At 36.3% G+C, this 20880-nt stretch overlaps 3 protein-coding genes across 3 annotated transcripts; all 3 read right to left on the bottom strand.

Moving 5' to 3' along the window:
- Positions 1–235: 235 nt before the first annotated feature.
- LOC130721413 (single-stranded DNA-binding protein, mitochondrial) lies at positions 236–3005 on the bottom strand. Its single transcript, XM_057572216.1, has 6 exons — positions 2895–3005; positions 2556–2770; positions 1721–1929; positions 1545–1645; positions 946–1005; positions 236–525 (listed from the first exon to the last, which is right to left on the bottom strand). Exons 1-6 carry the CDS (start codon positions 2953–2955, stop codon positions 509–511), a joined length of 663 nt encoding a protein of 220 aa, XP_057428199.1. The 5' UTR covers positions 2956–3005; the 3' UTR covers positions 236–508.
- A 1386-nt stretch (positions 3006–4391) lies between these two features.
- On the bottom strand, positions 4392–7904 carry LOC130718571 (pre-mRNA-splicing factor 38). The gene is made up of 6 exons (XM_057569180.1): positions 7521–7904; positions 7319–7440; positions 7010–7100; positions 6413–6542; positions 6248–6318; positions 4392–5190 (listed from the first exon to the last, which is right to left on the bottom strand). The coding sequence occupies exons 1-6, from the start codon at positions 7808–7810 to the stop codon at positions 4731–4733; spliced, it is 1164 nt and encodes a 387-aa protein (XP_057425163.1). The 5' UTR covers positions 7811–7904; the 3' UTR covers positions 4392–4730.
- A 1845-nt stretch (positions 7905–9749) lies between these two features.
- Positions 9750–19086, bottom strand: LOC130717117 (topless-related protein 3-like). Its single transcript, XM_057567234.1, has 25 exons — positions 18705–19086; positions 17454–17633; positions 17237–17350; positions 16755–16913; positions 16211–16385; positions 15987–16116; positions 15591–15706; positions 15144–15276; positions 14923–15032; positions 14682–14751; positions 14534–14607; positions 14367–14462; positions 14208–14300; positions 13782–13909; positions 13433–13667; positions 13175–13342; positions 13007–13087; positions 12718–12870; positions 12516–12626; positions 12213–12392; positions 12007–12135; positions 11798–11893; positions 10910–11092; positions 10647–10822; positions 9750–10157 (listed from the first exon to the last, which is right to left on the bottom strand). Exons 1-25 carry the CDS (start codon positions 18782–18784, stop codon positions 9941–9943), a joined length of 3387 nt encoding a protein of 1128 aa, XP_057423217.1. The 5' UTR covers positions 18785–19086; the 3' UTR covers positions 9750–9940.
- Positions 19087–20880: the final 1794 nt, after the last annotated feature.

Raw genomic sequence — 20880 nt, 5'->3', positions numbered from 1 at the left:
TCCAATAGTCAACAATATTAGAACCCTTACACAAATTTATACTCCAATAGTCAACAATATTAGAACCCTTACACAAATTTGGTACAAAATAGCAATCAAAACATAATCGAGTAAAAATTGTAGTGGCAAATTCTTTAAAAACTTAATACTAACTATTAATTAAATTTTGGCCTAACCTAATTTTATCCAGAATCAATTACCCATTTGTACATCAAATTTAGAAGAAAGACTGAAAGACAGACAAATTTAGAACTACGTACTTCTAAGTATCAACTGATTAGTATCATACTCATATCTAATTACAAGATTTGTAATTAAGACAAAAAACATTCTTCTACAGCTCTCCATACAAGAAAATGAATACCAGAGACTGAAATTCAGAATGCTAAATGATATATTTGAAAAAATAATAAGACAAAGCATTCATAAGTATTACAAATGCTGCTACACGTGACAAAGCTTTGATTCTTACATTTGCAGATGCTTCAATTAGATGGGGAGACTTCTACTAAAACAACCCTTCTCCTGCAAAGCATGAGTTCATTACAGTCAGGCAAAATACCAGTCAATGGCAAAAACACTGTGGTTATGTGTCCCACAACTGTGCATGTTTAGATTGAAAGTGAAAGTGATTTTACAGGTTATGTTTGGATACCCGATCAGTAAAAACAGATGTTAGCACTCACTTTGAGACAAAAAATGAACGAAACTCTAATACTCTAATTATGGATTGGAATGAAAGTCGTTCACATTGTACTCAATTGGTATCCAAACACGCACGTAAGTGAGAAAACTTTTCAGAATTGAGTTGAAAGTCCTTTTACTTACTTTTTCGTTAAACCTAATGGTTTTCTAAATCAAAGAAGAAAAATATAATACAGCAAAGCTTGAGGAAACCCCTATTATAACATGTCATCATTTGCAACTGTGGTCAAAAGAACTTACGCAGCTCATCCAAGGAAATTTTATCAGCGCTCTCTCCACTCTTGATGAGGCGAATTTTCCCTTAAGATATAACACAGCAACAAGACAAATTATCAGTTTGAAAGAAGGGAAAAAAAGTAATACAAGCTAAATTAAAATGCTTTCCATAAGTGAGCTCAGAATCTATAAACCCAAATATGATACATACTAACGTGAACTGTAACATGTCATGTTAACCCTGAAAGTAAAAATGAGAAAAACACTGCTGGCTGTCCTCTTTCAAATAAGATAAAATCTTCCTTGCCATGCTAAAAAAACATAATTGATCTCTCAAAACAAAAGTTCTACTGCAAGAAAAACACCGTAATGTATAATACATGATGAGTGAGGAAGCTTGGGTAGCTTGCTGAGGTTATGTGTTCAAAACTTATTGCCACCATTGTGCACGGAAAAAAAATGTGGAGCTCGATGTTTCTAACTCAGTAAGAGGCATTTTAAATACATATAACACAATAGGTACCTAAATAAGGTCCTATATCCATATGGGGCAGGTTAATGTTTCTTATCCTTTCACAGGAAACTTAATAAAGAATAAGAGAGAATAATATAAGATGCCATACCATCGCGCCGAACACATATCTCGGGAATGCTTTTAACTTCACCATTAATGCTATCGTTATAAACTCGAGTCTCAATGTCACCCTCAACATAAACTGAAGAGCTGCATTAAAGCTTCAAGCAATGAGACTGGAATATTCACAACAAAAAACAAATATCCTCTTGTATGAACCCTTACTTTTTACAAATTTGTTGCACTGCATAGGCCCCCAGCACATCGTTATGCACGGCAATGCGATGCCATTGAGGAGGTTTTGGCATATCCCTTGCTCCTACAATTCTCTGGTCAGACATCCCCCCTGTCCCAACTGTAAAGATGGTCACATTCTTCCCATTCCTCAATATCTTTTGTACAGGGGCTTGGCCAACTTTTCCACAAATAATTGCCTGATTCAAATTCCTATTGTTGGTCAAATCATTTGTGAGGTGCAAAAAGCAAAGATATGATTAGTTGTCATTTTAGGTTGTGATACAACTAGTTCAGAAATTGAGAGAAGAGTATCTCGGTGCTGTTCCAGTGTGGACGCAGCCTGAGATGAAGTAAAAATTCTCCAGAACAATTTCAGAGGTCTTGGTACCTTCTAACAATCAGAGAATAACTATCTAAAGACACTTACTCTAATATAGCCTACAGTCCCTTTTACACTCAAACAGATTTCTAACTAATCATACTAACAGCCTGAAATCCCCGATGGTTAGCTCAAGTGGTAAGAGCAAGGGGACATAAGGGTTGGGTCATGGGTGGGATAAAGGGTGAAAGGGTCTAGGGTCCGAACCTGAGGGACTAATTTACTAACATTACTAACATACAACATTTGCTTATAAAAAAATACTAACAGCCTGAAAATCCTTCTAACAGCACTAACAAACTCCTCAGTTCATTTCAGCGTTAACATTAGTTGGCTTCTCCTTACATAAACCTTTCTTATTCTACAACCATTGTCCAGAATCAATTGTATTCATTCAAGCATGTAAAATTACTAGCTTTGATAATAAGAAATGAATTTTTTTACCTTGTGCACACCGCGAAATCCCCAACCCCTTTTGGGATCGACACCTTGCAGCTGAAGTTCAGGCTTGCCACCAAGAAAATCATCAATTTCTTCATCCAACTCCTCATTGTTAAGTCCACCATTACCACGCGAAGGCTGATCACCCTCACCTTCAGACAGAAATGTTGAGTACCATGACGCCGCCGGCCCGTGTCTCCGCCACACACCACCACCAGCTGATGAAGAATTCAGCAAAAAACGAAATCACAGTTAATAATAACAACAACAACTGAAGCATCAAACTTACATTAATTGAACCAAACACAGTGTCTGAAGAAAACTGAATAGAAAAATACACACCAACACCAACGTTGGAAGTGATTCGAAGATGCTTCGCAACTCTTACTGCAATGGAATTCATTTCCAGTTTCCTTCCTGCAAACACAAACAGTAACAACTGCGAGGGTTTAAGACTTTAAGGTGCAAAGTTGAAATCTCTTTTTTTTCTTCTTTTTGTGTGGGCTTATGCAATAGCGGGCTACATCAGCCCGGCCCATATATGTGTGCATTGGCCCAGCCCATGTATGTTTGTTGACCAAAAATATGTGTGGGTTAATTAATGGTGGTTATTAGATTAATTATAACTGTTTTACACGTTGAAAGAAACACTGTCCCCACTTACTCCATATTCTGTTCCACTCTTATTAACTGCTACCTCGTACGTCTATTATGGCAAAGAAAACACCAACCTCAAATTAACAGAACTAATATATAATGGTAGTTGCATTGTAGAGTATAGCCTCCAACATCATAATTCATACATACTCCTTTAGCAATAGTAGCAGCCATGAAGGGCATGCAGTACTACGGTCATCCAAAGTTTAGGATTAAGATTCCAAGGTCATTGGTGGTGGTCACAAACATGCACAGAAAGCTTCAATTCCATTTCAAAGACAAAGCGATCGCGACTGGTAAGGGCAGAACCAACAGAAGAATAAAAGCTAAACATGGAGATGCATCAAGGAAGTCACTTGGTTCAGTCTTTTCTAGTGTACCTGGAAGCAAGAGATCGTCCAATGAATTGGGAGACAAACCAGTTGTTGCTGCATTGTCTCAGCTTCTTGCTCTTGAGACTTTGGAGCATGATCGAGCACGGGAAGGAGCAAAGCGGAACAGAAAGGATAAGCTACGTGTGATCATGAATCTTCCTTTGCTGAGGTTTCTAGAAAAGAAGAAAGGATGGGACAAGTTCATGAGGGCGAAATCGAAGAGGATGTTTGCTAGGTTGAGGCAAGTGGGGAGGAAGACATGTTCATGCCGCTTGTTCAAGATTCCCTCCAAGATAGTGGTTGTTGGCATCAAGTTGAAGATGATAAGGCCTCTCTTGAGAAAGAAAGTGATGAAGCGATTTGGAAAAGGAGGTGTTGGAAATGGTGATGAGGATGAGGGCATAGAACTGTGGAAGAAAAGGATTCTCAAGGGACGGAGATGCAAGCCGTTGAGTTCTCCAATCACCCAAGCCTATCATACAGACTGCTTTTTCCTACCAGAGATTGCACCATAACAAGTGCATCATGCAAATTTTTGCTCAATCCCTTCCATGCTAGGGTTTGGATATGCTATTGTTTTTTCCTTTCATAGTTTCATTTGTAAATATCATTTGGAATTGTTCTTTCCTTTCATTTTTAAATATCATTCGGAAATATGCAAAAAAGACAGGCATGTAGTTATCCTATTGCAGTTTAAATTTTTCACAAAAATATTATTTCATTTTTTATGTTCTAAATTAGACGTGCTGAAAATCCTTTTTAAGTTACCTAGAATTTGGGGGGGGGGGGGGGGGGGGCATTCTACAAATTAAGCAGTAATGAAATCAGTGTTCCACCCATAAATTTGATTTGCAGCTAATTATACACTACAAATATAAGGCTGCCGACCTGTAGTTCTATTTCGTACCATAGGCTCTGGATATGGTCTCATCACATTAAAGGTAATCAAACTAAAGTTCTGGAAACCAAGCAACAGCTGGTGTTAGTGACAACATTTCCCTTTTGACCTGATAACTACCGTTCTGGGAAGTACAGGAAAATCGAGTAGCATCATTTCCACAAACCATAAGGTAACATTCTATTTACCACCTAATATTTGGATCTTCAGTAGTATCAAACCGAAGAAAAAATTCAAGCCACATTCAGATCATTTCAGTGGTTTCAAACCCAGGGATGCTCGTAGCCTGTTTGCTTCAGCAATCTCAGGATCTGGGTGGTCAGTCCCATCATCCTTCTTTTCCTTCTTTTCTCTCTTCTCCTTCTTCTTCTTTGGCTCTCCATCCTCGTCTCCCTGTCTTCTAGGGCTTACACTACTTCGAGCATGTCTCTTTCTGTAGTCTCCACCATCATGTTCCTTGCGATCCCTACTCCTACTTCGACTCCTTGAGCGGCTCCTTCGCCTTCCACGGTCACGATCCCTGTCTCTCCTTTCCCGCTCCCTGCCCTCTCTATCACGACCATAATCTTTTTCTTCCCTCAGACGATATCGGTCTCTATCCCTGTCCCTGTCTCTGTCCCTCTCCTTTTCCCTGTCCCTGTCTCTATCTCTATCTCGGCCACGTCCTCTGTCATAATCTCTATCATAATCTTTGTCATAGTCACGATCCCTGTGAAAAGCACATAAAAAAACAAATGAAAAGGACAAGCAAACGAAACTTATCCATGATGACAAACAAGTCCATTTTACACTAAATGAAAGCCACGGTTACTTCACTCTAAAGTCAATAAGAGGGACAACATATAATATAATTTACACGAACTATCTGTTTATGAATTTATATGCACATGACAGCATCAAGGAAATAAGACCACCAATAAATACAAACTCCAAGTACAAGCAACAATTAAACCACCCTTCCGGTGCATACCGTGCTATGCAGTTCTAAAATAACATGTAGTAACGCTAACACTTACCAAACAAAAAGATCAAAAGTAACTCAGCTTCAAATAGCTCAGTCGCATATTGATGTGAACATGAAGTCATGAACTATCATGCAAAAGAGAAGAAAGAATAATCGCATATCTTCAATAAGACAAAGCATATGGGGACCAAACAGATCAAAATTGGGGAAACCAGTTGCTGAAACAACCAGGTTGTAGTAGATCAAGAAAATTAAGAATTGAAAAGAGGCAAGATGATGATCCAATGAGTATTAAAAAGGATGAACACAACTCTTCAATACATAAGACCTTGATCATGGCACTATTTATCCATTCAACATAATTGTCTGACCCATCATACTTCTCGCTGCACACTGTCAGTGCAGAGAAACCTGGCAGGGTCATTAAATTTTACTATAGGAAGCAGTTCTATACCACAGGTGGCTCTGAATGCCAAAGTGGAAACATAAGTACAACTTTGACAAGTTATATGGTGTGTGTGTGTGGCTATGTGCAAGTTCAAAAACAGCTTCCAATACAATTCATTCATATCTGCAGATAAGAAAGCTCAGAGTTATCCTAAAATCATATAATTATAAGAAAACTGTGATTTATTTGAGATTCTAGACCCAGGGGCCAAGATACACCTCCACAAGCAAAAAAAATTGAAAAACAATACGCAAATGTAAAGACTAAAGAATATAAAAGCTTTTTCAATAACAAGATTCACATCTACATCAATTCATATGAAGTTGTGAAATACTAGCAAGGAAAAAACAGTACCTGTGTCTATGACTATCACGTCTTCTATCCCTATCTCTTTCCCTTGCAGGGCTTCGCCCACGATAATAATCCTGTAAATCATTCAATAATTAAACCAAAATATCAGAACAACTCACTTTCTACATTCGCAAAAATAAGATTTGATTAGGAAATAAAGGGAAGCACCTTCTCATACGCCCTATCTTCAACCTCATCAACAGGCTGGTCATTATCCTCTTTCTCCTCTTCCTCCTCGAAATCTTCTTCAAGTGCACTTCTCCTAGGTTCTAAAGTACCAAGAGCTTCAATAGTCCACCTACAGAACACAGAAGAAAACTAAACATCTTCACACCACAAGACCACATGTTTGTAATCTATATTCTAAAGCATCAATTTCACAGTCCACAAACAAACCAAGCACTACTCAAAACAAACAACTCAGTAGACCAATTTTTAATTTTTTTTTAAGCACGGTAAAACAACCAGGGAAAATTGCTCAAAGCTCAATTTCAAATGTAAAGGAGATAACTCAGGACAAGGTTTTAATAAAATCACAAATTTAACCCATACATGCTCCTCGACAGACAAAGAGAAGTACATCCCAAAAACAAAAAGAAGTAACATGGTGACGCTCAGTTTAAGCCTACTTTAACTTTGAATCCTCCAATGCACTTAGTAAGACAAAAAAAAAGTTATTTTCTTCAGTAAACACTAAACATAAAACATACTAATGTAAGTAATTTGTTCACACAAAAGCAAACCAAAATCATCACAGGCAACTACCTTCTCTTGATACGCGGCATAGCAATATCACACGAATAATCTTTCGTGAGAAGCTCATCAATGACCTCATCCACGTGCGTCAACGAAAACTCTGCAACATCAAGAGCAACAAATTAGCTTAACAAGCAAGCTATAGACAAAACTAGGGTTGTTAATGGCGGATAGCATAGCGTAGCGGCAAGCCCCAAAAACGCTATTTCGAGCGGTGGATAGTGGAACAAGCCTCATAAAACCATCGACAGAGAACTACATTGCAAACACAATACAAAAGCTAATTTGAAAATAGACATTGTATTGTAAATAACTCACGTCCATCCGGTGATTTTCGCCGCAGTTTCCGATAATCATTATACAAGGGTTCCAGGTAACGGTACACATCAATATCAGAACCAGTAAGACGCAGATAAAAAGCACCAAGAATCCTCACATACCTGAAAACCAAACACACAATCAGAAACCATTCGTTCGTCGATTAGAAAGAATTGAAGAGCAAAGAAGATGAAATACTCACTTGTAATCCTCGTTTTTGATGAACTCGATAACGATTTCCTTCTCAGGTTGAATCTGGAGCATCTTCATGACGAGGCACATGAAGGGAGTGGGTTTCCGGTTGCCGCCGTAGGTGCCGCCGAGATGGTCAAGCTCCATGGCCTTGTCAACCAAGGTCTCGGCGGTTAAGCCGAAGCATTGTTCCTTCCAATAGGTGTGCTGGTAGATCTTGGAACGGAGAATCTTCTCGACTAGGTTTTGAGGGTTTGTTCCTCTTATGCTCTTCGCCGCTGGATCGGTTCGATTCGCCATTGATGACGGTGGTGGGATCGATTGGATAAACCCTAATCCGTTTCACTCAGGGAGGTAGAAGCATATTTGAACGATGATGGAGAAGTATTATTCGTGTTTTTTTTTCTTTTCTTAAATAATAATAATAATAATAAAGAAAGATTGAAGACGGTGCGTTTCTCTTCCATTCTCAAATGAGATTATTCCTAAATTCAATCTAGTTTATTGAGATTTAATTTTGAGTAATTATTCATTGATAATCCTCTTTACTTTTCAATTTTCATCCAATTTTTATACATTTTATTTTCTATTTCTCACTCTATTTCATGTCACATCATATACCATATCATTAATTTTTCTCTCTTCTCTTCTTATCTCACTCTTGTGTGAGTGGAAGAGAAGTGTGAATAATTTATTATTCTTTAATTTTCCATAAAAGTTTTTAAGCGAACAAATCAAATTACATTATTATAATTCTTAGACTATTACACTTGATATTATTTAGTTCCAATGAGTGACTGTCATTTATTTCTATTATTTGAGCATGTGATTTCTTAAATATTACTACATTCATTCCGAATTAACAGTTCAGAAAGAGAATAAATACACATATAAAGAAAATGTAATTTTTCTATTTTACATTTAAAGTGTGTATTATCTCTTGTAATTTATTCTTGATATTATTTGGAAAACATCAAGTAATTTTCTATAGAAATTCAAGTTGATAAATATATGAATTTTTTTTCTTCTCTAAGTTGACACATAATAAGGAACATAAGTAATATATTGGAACCAGTAGTGTTTGTGCTTCTTCTTTCTCCATATTCATCCAATGATCCTTTAATCTTACTGCTTTAACAACTTTCAATTATATTACTTGATTTGTCCTTACCGGTGTTTAGATGGCAACTCATAAGGTCGTTAGAAACTTATAAATAAAATGAAGATGATAAACAATAGAAAACAAAAACCACATAAGGGTTTGAACAGAAAAAACAAAAAATGAAAAGACAAAAAGCAGAACATGTCGTCATTCTCACTTTGCTAGAAACCTCCACAACAATCGATCTAACCGATGCCGCAACCACTCAAATACAAATGATCCTACCTTCGAAGATACTCGAATCTTGGATACCTATAGTCGGGGATAAAATGGAAGGTTTTGCAAATAAAATTGAGATAAGGTTAGAGAAGTGAATGCGGTGAAGGAGGAGGCTAGGCCGAAGTTTTCAAATGGGTTGGAGGCAATGCCATGGAGGAGAGCGAGGGTTTGGAAGATGTGAACGTAACATGGAACACGATGTAAAATGAGCGAGGTGGGTGGGGTTTTCACCATGATGGATTGCAAGGGAAACCTAATGGAAGGTTATGAACCACGAGAGATACATGCAAGATTAATATGGCGCAATAGGAAGAATGCATAGAGAACAAAAAGAGAGATGAAAATAGTGACAAATATAATAGAGAGATGTTTTCCATCGCAAATATTGTCACCAATTTAAATCCGTCAATTTAACTACACGTTATTTTTCATCTCTACAATTTGTCACTAATACATGCAAATAGCGACATATTCTAGAGATGTAAATAAAATTAGTCGCTAATATTGACTATTTTACGATGAAGTAGTAAATATGTAAATTAGTGACAAAACTTGCGACAGAAAAAATCTCTTCAAAATTTATTACTAATTCTTATTCAAGGAATAGTTTTAGCAAATTGATTTTGTGACAAATTCTGATATTCTATTGTTAAAGTTGAAAGGAGGTGAGGTGAAGTGTAATTTTAAAGAAGAATGGAGTTTAGTTTAATGTCATCATATTGGCAAAGCTTAGGGTAGTGAAAGTGAAGTGTAGTACTCTAAGATATATTAAGAAAAAGCCAGGAAAATTAACATCCTCTGTTTAAAAAAAAAACAATAACATCCTCTTTAAAAAAATACAATAACATCCCAATGAAATGAAATATAAACATAAAATTTAAGTTTAACTAGAATAAATTAAGGTATACAAGAGGGTACATCTAAAAATTTATCATTTTATGTCCAAGCTGACCTGATATTGATGAGACAAAATGGTGAATCAAAATATAAATACCTAGGCTGATAAACTTACAAATGGCAAGAACTACGCTACTATACTACAATGAATCTTATCTTTGGGCCTGATCGGCAGTGTGGTTGCTTGTTGTAGATGAAGAAGCTGTCCTACCATTCAATATTCCATTGTCCACAGGTGGAGAAGATCCCCACTTACCTTCTGATTCAGTAGGTTCTATCACTCTGACAGACCCATCAGTTAACCCAACAGCAAACTGGTTAGGTTCTAGTGGATGAGTCGCAACCACAAAAGGATACACAGCCTGGTTTCTGCAATACACAAACACGGATCAAAATGTCACCGGCACAAATTTTGCAGCGGCAGATAAACAATACCACCCACCCTAATCAGAGGAAGGATATTTGTTTTTCAGATTTAGCCCATGAGAGAGTTACTTTAGAGAGTAAAGTAAAGCATTGCAACCATTGATTGAGACTTACTTTGTGAGACTTAAAGAACACTCTTGTACAAGTATAAGATCAAAATTTCAACCGTTGATTGTGATGGCTTACTTTGTGAGGTTAGAGGAGTAAAATCCTTAATTTTTCATAAAAAAAACGTAGTCCAGATGATCTTTTAAATTGAAAGTATTAAGAATACCATATTAATATCTAGAAATTTATAAAGTAACCAATATCATGTATCAAGTTATAATTTTTTACCGAGTCATTTCACAAAAAGCATCATTGTATATAATGTTCAAAATTTAAAATACAATAAAGATTAATTTAATTGCAATCTACTAAGCTGATACATACCCGCTTAAAGCAGCAGATGACAAGCATACAGATGGTGCAATTCGACATCTTAGTCTCAAGGTATCAGCATCGAAAACCCCAACGTTTGCATCGCAAAATGTAGCATATATTAACTGACTGTTGCAAGAATAAACTGCACATGATATGGGAGCAGACAGAGCATCTTGGGGAACCCACTGCAGCAAAAACAATTTAGGAGCATATCTTAATTTCAATTTTGTCAGCTACAAGAAGCTCTATCATTACTGGAAAAAACTGCCTACCTGCCGAATGCGTTCCATCTTTAAGGCATCATATACTGCCAACTGAGTCTCATGGACCACCAATAAGCGAAGTTGATCCGAATGGAACTGAACCCGTGTATCACCAACAGGTGACCTTCCCGCAGGTAGTTGTAATGGAATTGATTTTCTTTTCTCCCATGTATCAATGCTCCACACGCAAAGCTGGCCAACATAATAGAAATTCTTAAAACCAGAAATGGCAAAAGTGTTGAGCATAACAATGGGCAATGTTTCCTACTGGAAAAATAAAGCATTTGAATTGAAAAGAGCATTAGTAGAAGCACAAATATTCTAAAAGAATAAGTGAATAACCACAAATTTATCAAGAGCAGCAAACCAGGAACAAACTTGCACAAAAGTGCATCCAATCATAATGTACAAGCTTTTCAACCATTTTTCAGCTAACCAAAGAACTCCTTGGATAGATATATAGGAAAACAGAAAACAAGAATCCAATAAAGACTTAGTTAAACTCAATCTGGATACAAAACCATTACAATAAAAAAGGTAAACTGAGAGAACAAAAAAAATGCTTAGAGTCAACTAGGCAAAACAAAAGTAAAGAGAAAATGATTTTGAATAACACCCCGCAGGTGTTGGCACTTGGCACCTTCTAGTAACTCAATTCTACTGAAGTAGATTTTTATTTAATTTCATAATAGTCCAGAATCCACAAGCTAGACTTTTTCTGGCACCCTTTAAATTGAAAAACAGATCTAACAAAACAATGATAATAACAAATAATGGAAACTAGGATAACCAACAAAAAAGATCCAAAACAAATTATTAGGGGCTAACTAATCGGCATAAAAGGCTTTCCATGCCACTCTGAATATAGCAAGAAAGTAGAAAGGTCAAAAGACTTACTTGAGCATCAGCACCAGATGAGACAAGGATGTTAAGATTGGTTGAGAAGGCCAAACCAGTTATTCGCTTCTGGTGACCCTTTAATTTTGATTTCACCTGGTACATAGCCACAAAGGAGGAAGGCAGGGGGGATTGTGTTTTGTGAGATTATTTAGAGATGATTGTGCAGATCTGAACAGAAAAAAATAAGCAGTTAAAGACAAAATCACCTCATCCACTCTGACATTATAGATGTGAATGGTTGAATCCTCCATCCCAATGGCAATAATGTTGTTATCCTGAGGATGGAAAGCTAGAAAGGTAGATGCAGGAGGTGGTTGCATAAATGTGGTCATTACCTATAAAAATGTGAACTGTAAGTAACCAGTTAACCAAGCAATTAAATGGAACATCAGGGTTGTTTATCCAGACACACCTTGAATGTCATCATGTTAAATAGTGAAACCTTTCCGCCACAGGCAGACATGACATATGAGTCATTTTTTGAGAGTGCAATGCAAGGGACCGCTTCTTCAAGGTTTACACCTGAGATATCATTAGTCATAAGAAGACCACTGTTGGGTTGCCACTGTTGTGGAACAACACTGGCGGTAGCCTGTAATGAAATAAACTTCAGAATTAAGTTCTCTATTTAAAGGAAAAAACTAATAAAAAGTATAAAGAATAAAAAAGGAATGAAGGGAGGAAATATGCCAAGTAATTATTTGCTTAACACTACCTTCCCAGTAGGATTGTGTTCATTGCGAGCCCATTTCCAAAGCTTCTGGATACCATTTGAACCAAGGGCCAAAATACCAACACCAGAATTTGTATATAAAAGTCGGATGACCTATATATGGATCAGAGCATTAAATCAGCGTACATCACATGAAGTTTGCAATAGAATAATGACAATCTCATATGTTCATCAGTCAATCTACCTTGCTGAAAGACTCCATGCTGTCAGGCAAGCTAACTGACCGACATTGGACAGTATCCAGAATTTCAGTTGGTTGCCATTGTCTAGTCCTATCTGTTACATCTTCCACGGTTCTTGGTCTCTCTACATTTCGACCCACGGGATCAACTCCATTCTGGATCGAAAAATCCAAAACCAATCCATGAATTACAAACAAGTATTAAGATGCCGTAAAATGAACCATCTACCAATATCACTGTAAAAGTCATAATGATGATTATTAAGGTCACAGGACAGGATTAAGTTCATACAAGAATTGGAGAAGGCCTGACAGGAGAGCTTCTTTCCACTTTGCAGTTGATAGGACTAACATTAACAGAAGAGGCAGATACCTATATGACATAAACAAAGTGGACAGTTCACATATTTTGCTCTAAACATCAGGAACCAAGCAAAGGTTTAGAGTACTATATAACTACCTTGACTGCAGCAGATTCAATGGGCGTCCGCAATGCTTCAAATGCTGGAGTTTCAATTGCTCTTAAGGATCTAAGACCAGTAGCATTAGCAAGTATCTTGAATCCATTGTCCATAGTGGTAACAGCAAGAATATTTCCTTCCTTATTGAATCTCAAGCGTGGAAGGCCCTGAGTAGATTCATACAATCATATACAGGTCACAGGATGTTTTATAAAGAATAGTTATACTCCACAAGAACAGTTCACCATAATACTGACCTGTAATCCACCATCTGCATCAGTGCTTGCAAGAAGATTTATATTGTCCATGTCCCAAAACTTCACTTGGCCGTCTTCGCCTGCAGCCAAGAAGCGATTTTGGGTTGTGTCAAACTGGACAACACCGGCAGATTTCTTTCTGAATCCATTGTATGTTCTCTTAATGGCTCCTTCACTTTCATTCCATTCAACAAGAAAAGACTCTCCATCTTTACTTGTCCCACAAGAAAACAATCTGGAGAAAGGAGGGGAAAATAAATTGTTAGACATGAGTTAGTTCAATAAAATACACTCAATTATCCATTGAATTTGACAACAAAATAATTACCCTCATACAAATCCAACTTACCTACTTCCATCAGCACTGTAAAGCATCGTAGTACACCAATGACCAGGGGCATCATAGTCAACCCTAGAACCCATGTTATCATACAACCAAGCCTTTATTTTTCCATCAACGGCAGTTGAAAATATAAACTGAAAAGTTACAGTAGCCACCTTTAGTTTCCACATGTGTATTAGTATATATAGCTTGCAAGAAGTTAAGAAACACATTATTCTCCAGTTATGGAGCCAATATATGAGTAATAGGATGGTGGCTGTAATTTTCAAAGACTACTATAAGTAAAAGCCACATTTATGAGTTTAATGAAAAAATAATTACACATACAGGTACATTACATAGAGCAAAAAATCTATCAAATTATAGCACGCAACCATCCCGAAATAAACATTAAAATTATAGGTGCCTCAATAATGATATCTATTTTATTACCTGAATGCTCTCTTTGTGATGAGGACAAATAGAATATACAGGCGCCTCATGCCCCTCAAAGGTAAATAGTCTTCGGCCATTTGTATCCCACACCTACAAGAGTTTCTTCTTTAGAAAACTAGATAACCTTTGCAAGATCCAAAATTATAAGGCACACACCTTTATCAATTTATCGTCCCCACAAGTCACAATACATAGCTGTTTATTTGGATGAGCAAATGCCAAATCATTCACACCACCAATATGGGCATCAACCTGCATCGACAAAGAAATGTAAATCAAACTGCAACAAAAACTTAATCTATTTTTTATGAGAAGTACATCACCTCTATGCGCTGGGCTAGGTCATTTGATCCAGTGTAGGCATATAAATGAATCAAATGTTTAGTAAAAGCAACACCTAAAGAAAAGCAACCAGTTAGATATACACCTGACAGGAAAGCTTCAACATGGTTTCAGAAAAAAGTCACATACCTACAAAACTTCCATCAGGGCTCCACGTGACACGACTGACAGAAATAGGTGCATCCTTGACCGCAGCTGCCTGCAAAGTTCTCAATTATAAATTCCAAAAGTTCCGAATTTTCAAGTACCAAAACTAATGGCCAAGCATTATATCATATAGTGGCCATGATAGCTTAAGCTGGACTAGTTTTCTTGGTACTGATAAATAAGGGTGCTGCAACATTAAAAAGAATACTGCACTGTATGAAACCTGAAATGGTAGCATGCTTGCTGACGCATCCCATAACTTGAACGGCTTTGAGACCAACCTTTCTCGCAAACTGAGTTCCCAGAGGGTAATCTCACCATTATTAGAACCAACTGCTCCAGGGAAATATATACCATTAGAAGAAGAAAAAAATAAGCTATATTATTTTGTCAATATTTTAGCAACTGAGATATTGCACATAGTACAAGCATGATAAACAATACCAAGAAGTAAGGTATGGTGAGAAGGATGAAAATCCATGCTTGTAACAGAGGACCCCTGATGCAAAGTCATAGTCACCGTTCTTGGCAGATCATCCAATGACCAAGAGGCTTGTCGAGCCACAGGATATGACATCTGATATTATAAATGAACCATACTGATGAGTTGCCAAACATTAGAAGTCAAAATAGCAGAAAAATACCAGGTATTGTGAAACATGTGAAGCAAAGAAAATAAATAGAAGAAGAATGGGTACACAATCTCTAACACTCTTTTTCAACACATTCTTTCTTATTGGTTGAAATTCAAGTGGGTCCGACCAAATTGGGAGTAGGACCCATATGATGTCGTGGATCTCACGTGAATTTCAACTAAAACAGTGTTAGAAAAAGCGTGTTAGACAGTGAATTGCTAGTATTTCTCTTGAACTGAAATTTATAAAAAATTACCTCCTCTACAGAATGATTAGGGCGAAGCCTTTTCATTAGCTGTTCATGATCAGCATTCTGATAATCAACCATCCCAGGAGTTGCTGGAGGTGTTTTAGGACGTTTCAAGATAGACACTGTTTAAAAAAGCAAGCCATGGCATGGCATCCACTTGTGAAATTATTGAATAAGTAAATTCTACAACAAGAAAATATTCTCCTGCTGACTTAGCTAAGTTAATACATTTGCAAAGACACAAATGATAACAAACCTTTCTTGAACTTAAGCTAAAAGAATATAAGAAACAAGGGTGCATAGCATGTAAATTTCATGGGACTTGAGAGAGATTCTGGAAAAAATCGGGTAAGAATTTTATTTTAATGTTTTTAAAAATAATAGGGCTACTGCTATTTTAACCTTGATTCTGTGGCACTGGAATAGTTGACGCTGTGGCAACAGCTGCTTGGACAGATGACGAAGCTGAGGCATTGGCCATCCAACCAGCCAAAGCATTAGCATTAGCAGTTGCAGCAACAGGAGGGAAGGGCTATACAAAATAATTAATTAACAAAGTAACAATTAGATTATGAATAAATTGAAAATGTAATAGCCACTTGTTTTAAATGCAAGGTATATCATACACCGTGAGCTCCAAGTGAAGTATAAGCAGCAGGCTTTGCGAGTGCAGCAATCGGAAGGTTGATGGGGGTTGGTGCCAGAGGACCATTAGGAGGTGCACAAGTATGATCTGTAAATAAAGTCTTTATATCTGGATTTGGCTTCGGGTTTTTACAGAGCTGGTGCTGCCAGTTCAGACTGCATTGACAAGTGACATAAATAGATTAATTGATCAAAATTCAAAATAGAGAAAGCAAGGCATAACATGCTAAAAGTCCAAATTAGAAGAATCAATAAAAAAAGGAGCTTGAAACATTTAGAATTCTCATTATTGACCAATTAAACCGATAACAAAAAACACATCATAAAATATACTGAATATGCTAGTTATTTACACGTCCACAAAACAAAAGCCAAATAATTTACTTTTCATTTACCAGTTGCATCGGCACCATGAGCCATATGGGTAAAAAAAGACAGAGTCAAACTAATTAAGTAGAATTAATAAAAAAATAGCATAATAGAGAGACAGAGAGATTAGAAAGCTTAAACGCCTTAATCATATACCTTTGATTGATTAAAGTTCGCAGTCTTGATGACCTGAGGGTAGGGAAGACAAGCTTATCACGGAAAAGAGGATTTGCCTCTATGAGCTTTTTTAGTTCTATCAACATAATGCTCCTAGCAGTTTTGGTATCACCATATTTAGACAGCTGCTCATTCTCTCTGTCATGAAACAATATATTCAATTGTCATGTTTACCATTTGAGTATAATTTTGATGCACCGTAGGACCACATTCTAGAAGTAGTGACATTCTTTTTTTGTTTAAATTAAAATAACAATTTATTTTCTGATGTGGCGAAATAAAACTAGATTACTGTGTAAAGAAATACATTGGCAGTGCACATAAGTTAAATCCTTATCATTTAACTAGTCTGAGTTGAGAATCAAGATTCATGGAGATTTAAGGAATGAATGAGATGTACAAACACATACTCGACAAGAAAAGACCCTGATTGATATTAGATTATATATTCAAGATATTACCTGAAATTAGTAAGTGTTAACAGCTGAGTGATTTCTTTGTATAGTTCCTCATTGAAGGTGGAGAACACTTTTAAATCACCAACTAATATCTCCACAGCTTTTGCTTTGTCTTGCCTATAATTTTACAAAAAAACATAGACCAAACAAGATGTGAAGTTTCAAAACAAGCTCAAATAAAATAAGGAAGATATTAAAAAGGATAACAAGTTCCATATACCGATCAAGTGCTTCCAGATACTTCTGCTTTCTGATTTCAAAGAATATTTTCATTGAGTATCTATTATCGTCAACTTTAGTAAACCCTGTTAAGTACTTCTCAACTTCTTCCCATTCGCCAGCCTGCACCTTTTCCTCAAAGTACTTCATATTGAAAAAGAACCCTGATTCTTTCTCAAGTCTGCATGAGTTAAGAAGGTGAATCTAACAGTCAAGTTGATGCCAAATGACAGTGAAAAATCTTACAACATAAAACTGCAAAAATCAGGAAATATTAGCAGGAGGAAGAGAAAGAGCAGTCAATATATACTTTTATCATCTCAATTCAAATTCCCAAGCAACGGCATTATATATCTTAGGGGCAGGACAAAAAAAAGATGAAGAACACAACGAAAGTCTTAAAATTTACTACTCAATCAACCAACGGATAATTTCCTTTTCCCACACACATCATTCAAAAGTAAAAAATACCTCACCTTTTATTTCTCCTCTTGATAGCTCTCTTCTCTAAATCTCCTTCTCTCCCTCAACCCTCCTCCTCCTTCCTTCCTCTCCCTTCTCTCCTTCAAATCTACTGATGTTGTGTATCAAGTATCAACCATCAAACAGCACATAGAACTAAAAGTTGTGTGGTAGTTTGGCTACTTATACTACTTTGTTCTTCCTGTGCTATACCTCGATGTGGCCATGCATCAGACAAACCCTTATAATTTTTGGACAAAATGCTTAAACTTTCATATACTAATATAGTTAAATGTTTTCCCAAGCACAGCAACTGCAACGAAGAAAGAACAATATACATTGTAATACCCCTGCCCAATTGGCAGGGAGATCGATTCATCATATAGAACCTGTTTGAATGCGAATTAAAGAGCACTTGTTGGAGCTTATCCAATGATTATTCTAATAGATAAGCGCCGGTAAGTGTTCTTAGTCCCTATCCAAACAGGGCCATATAAAATTCAACCCTCAATATACAAATCAGTTATCAGTATACAACACACTGCAATGAAACATCATAATTCAACTGTTCACATTCAAATAGTAAATCACAAAAAAAAAAAAAAAAACAACATCAAGACAGCAAATTGAAAACATTCAGTCCCTCAATTCTCTTAAATTCAGCTCATTTCCAAACAATTTTCACTTTTAATCTAATTTCCAACACCAACTCCAACCACACACCAAAAGTATCAGACATCTGAAACATAAATGGAGTAAAAAACATAGAGAGAAGGCAAAGAAGGCTCACTTGTGAACAGACTCTTTGAACTTCTCCTCATCCAGAAACTGGAGTATGAGAAACACCAATTCCCTGCTCAAAGAAGTCATCCCTCAAATCTGAAACCACACCACCGTTCAATTTCGATCTCTGAACCCCGATCTTCAAAAACCACCTCAACAACAGCACAGAGCACCTCCAATTCCACCAACCACCGTCAAATCAAACCAGAAAAAAAACACAAACTCCCTCTCAGTTCCAAATCCAGCTCAAAAATCCTTAAACTCCACGAAAATCACATGAAATTCAGCTCGGAGGTGGAGAATTTCTAGGGTTTGAAAGACTGCGGATGGATAAGAAGAGGAGAGAGAAAGTGCTCGCTATCTTCGATGCGTTTGTTCAGGGGTCGTAGTTCTTTTTCTACTGATCCATCAGACATAATAAGCAAACTTGCTTATATCATAAGTACGTTGACTTATAATGAGAAGCTATCATTTCGTGAGTGATAAGAGCACTGGAAGAGTGTTTCGGATTCGAAACTAGAAACTCAAATCTAGTGAATATGCGACATACACGTCCATGCGGGCCCCGTTCTTTTTGTGCTGTCGCTTTCTATTTAAGACGAGATATCCCGAGTTTTCGCGTTTTGTGTGTATTCTCTCTAAGTTTGCGTTTTCTCGTGATAATATGGTTCATGGTTTGTTTTTTCCGAGGATGAAAATCCACGCGCTGAGCCAGTTATATTTCTGGGCCCCACATCTCGTTGTCGGTTTTTTGTGTGTGGTCAATGTAATGCATGTCTTAAGTGTAGAGTTATGTTGCATCTACCACTACTAGTAACAACATTCTCACATGCATAGATGCACTCATTTTTTCTCTTTATCACATCACATTTATGAGTTTAGGGTGAGCTCAAGTTGTAAGACTTATGAGACACAAATGTTGAGTAATATGAAGAGTGAAGGGTCTAGAGTTATAAATTTATAATCCTGATGAGAGACTAATTTACAAACATTATTAACAATTGACATTTGTTTATAAAAAACATCACATTTATAACTTTTTTTTTCTGTTATTAACTTTCAGGTGTGTTAGACACCAGATTGAGATCTTCTCTGATGTTCCCACATGACAAAATTTTGCATCTATTTTCTCTTCATAAACATGTAAAGAGTTCTACCTATACTTGGCTAATGCATACATGTGAAGAGATAAATAAACATAAAATTTTAACATGAAAAAATATGAGAGAAATTTCACATTAGAGATCATGATCCTTTTGACACTCAAGTGGTCTCGCAATCATTAACCAAAGTGGCAATAATCAAATACGAAACCATCCACAATTATTTGAGAAGTTTATTACCTATAAAAAGATTTATCACCTCTTCTCCGAAGATATATAGGAGAATATGTTGAAAGAAGTTTAGTCATCACAAGTAAATAAACGATCCTCTTGAATCAGAAGTACATATTTAAAGAGAGCGATAGAGAGAAAATAAGTTTTAAAAATTTTACAACACACCCTAACTAGTCCTAACAAAGTTATTCCCTTACATAGCAAGTTGACCAATACTAGTTAGGCCAAAATAGCATGCATGAGTATTTCTATTATAGTAGGTTTGGATAAGAAAATTATGAGAGCAACTAAGATCAATATTAAAGATGAAGATACACAATATAGCATGTCTAATCACAAGTAATAAATAATTTTAGATAAAATAGCATGTGTACCTTCTTCTTACTAAGGATGAAGAAATAGACTCTTTGCTGATCCTCCTAAAGAGCAATTATGAACAAAGATTTTGTCAAGAGAGAGCCAAAGGAATCTTAATGTGAGAGAAACTATCATATTTTTTTTATAAGTGCATAGAGTATCACAAAATGTCTAATGGGATAGCACTTTTGTAACTGATTAGACAAGGGCATAAGCCTCCCAAGTCCCAACAGACTATAAGTGAATGACACAACATATCTTAAGTCATTAATAACAAATGTCCAATTTTAATATTCATCAAGAGGTTAAACGCTATAATAAATATTATTTTTACTAATTGGTGATATATTAATAATTCAAACATCACACATTCTGATTAATTAATATTAACCGTAGAAAGTTTCAAAAAAAAATATTAACCCTAGAAGATAATATCTAGGGGATATATATCATATATGTTAACATGCTCATATTACATACAAATAATTA

The sequence above is a fragment of the Lotus japonicus genome, chromosome 5 (genome assembly GCF_012489685.1).
Source record: "Lotus japonicus ecotype B-129 chromosome 5, LjGifu_v1.2".
NCBI lineage: Eukaryota > Viridiplantae > Streptophyta > Magnoliopsida > Fabales > Fabaceae > Lotus > Lotus japonicus.
This window is presented reverse-complemented; position numbering and strand designations above follow the sequence as displayed.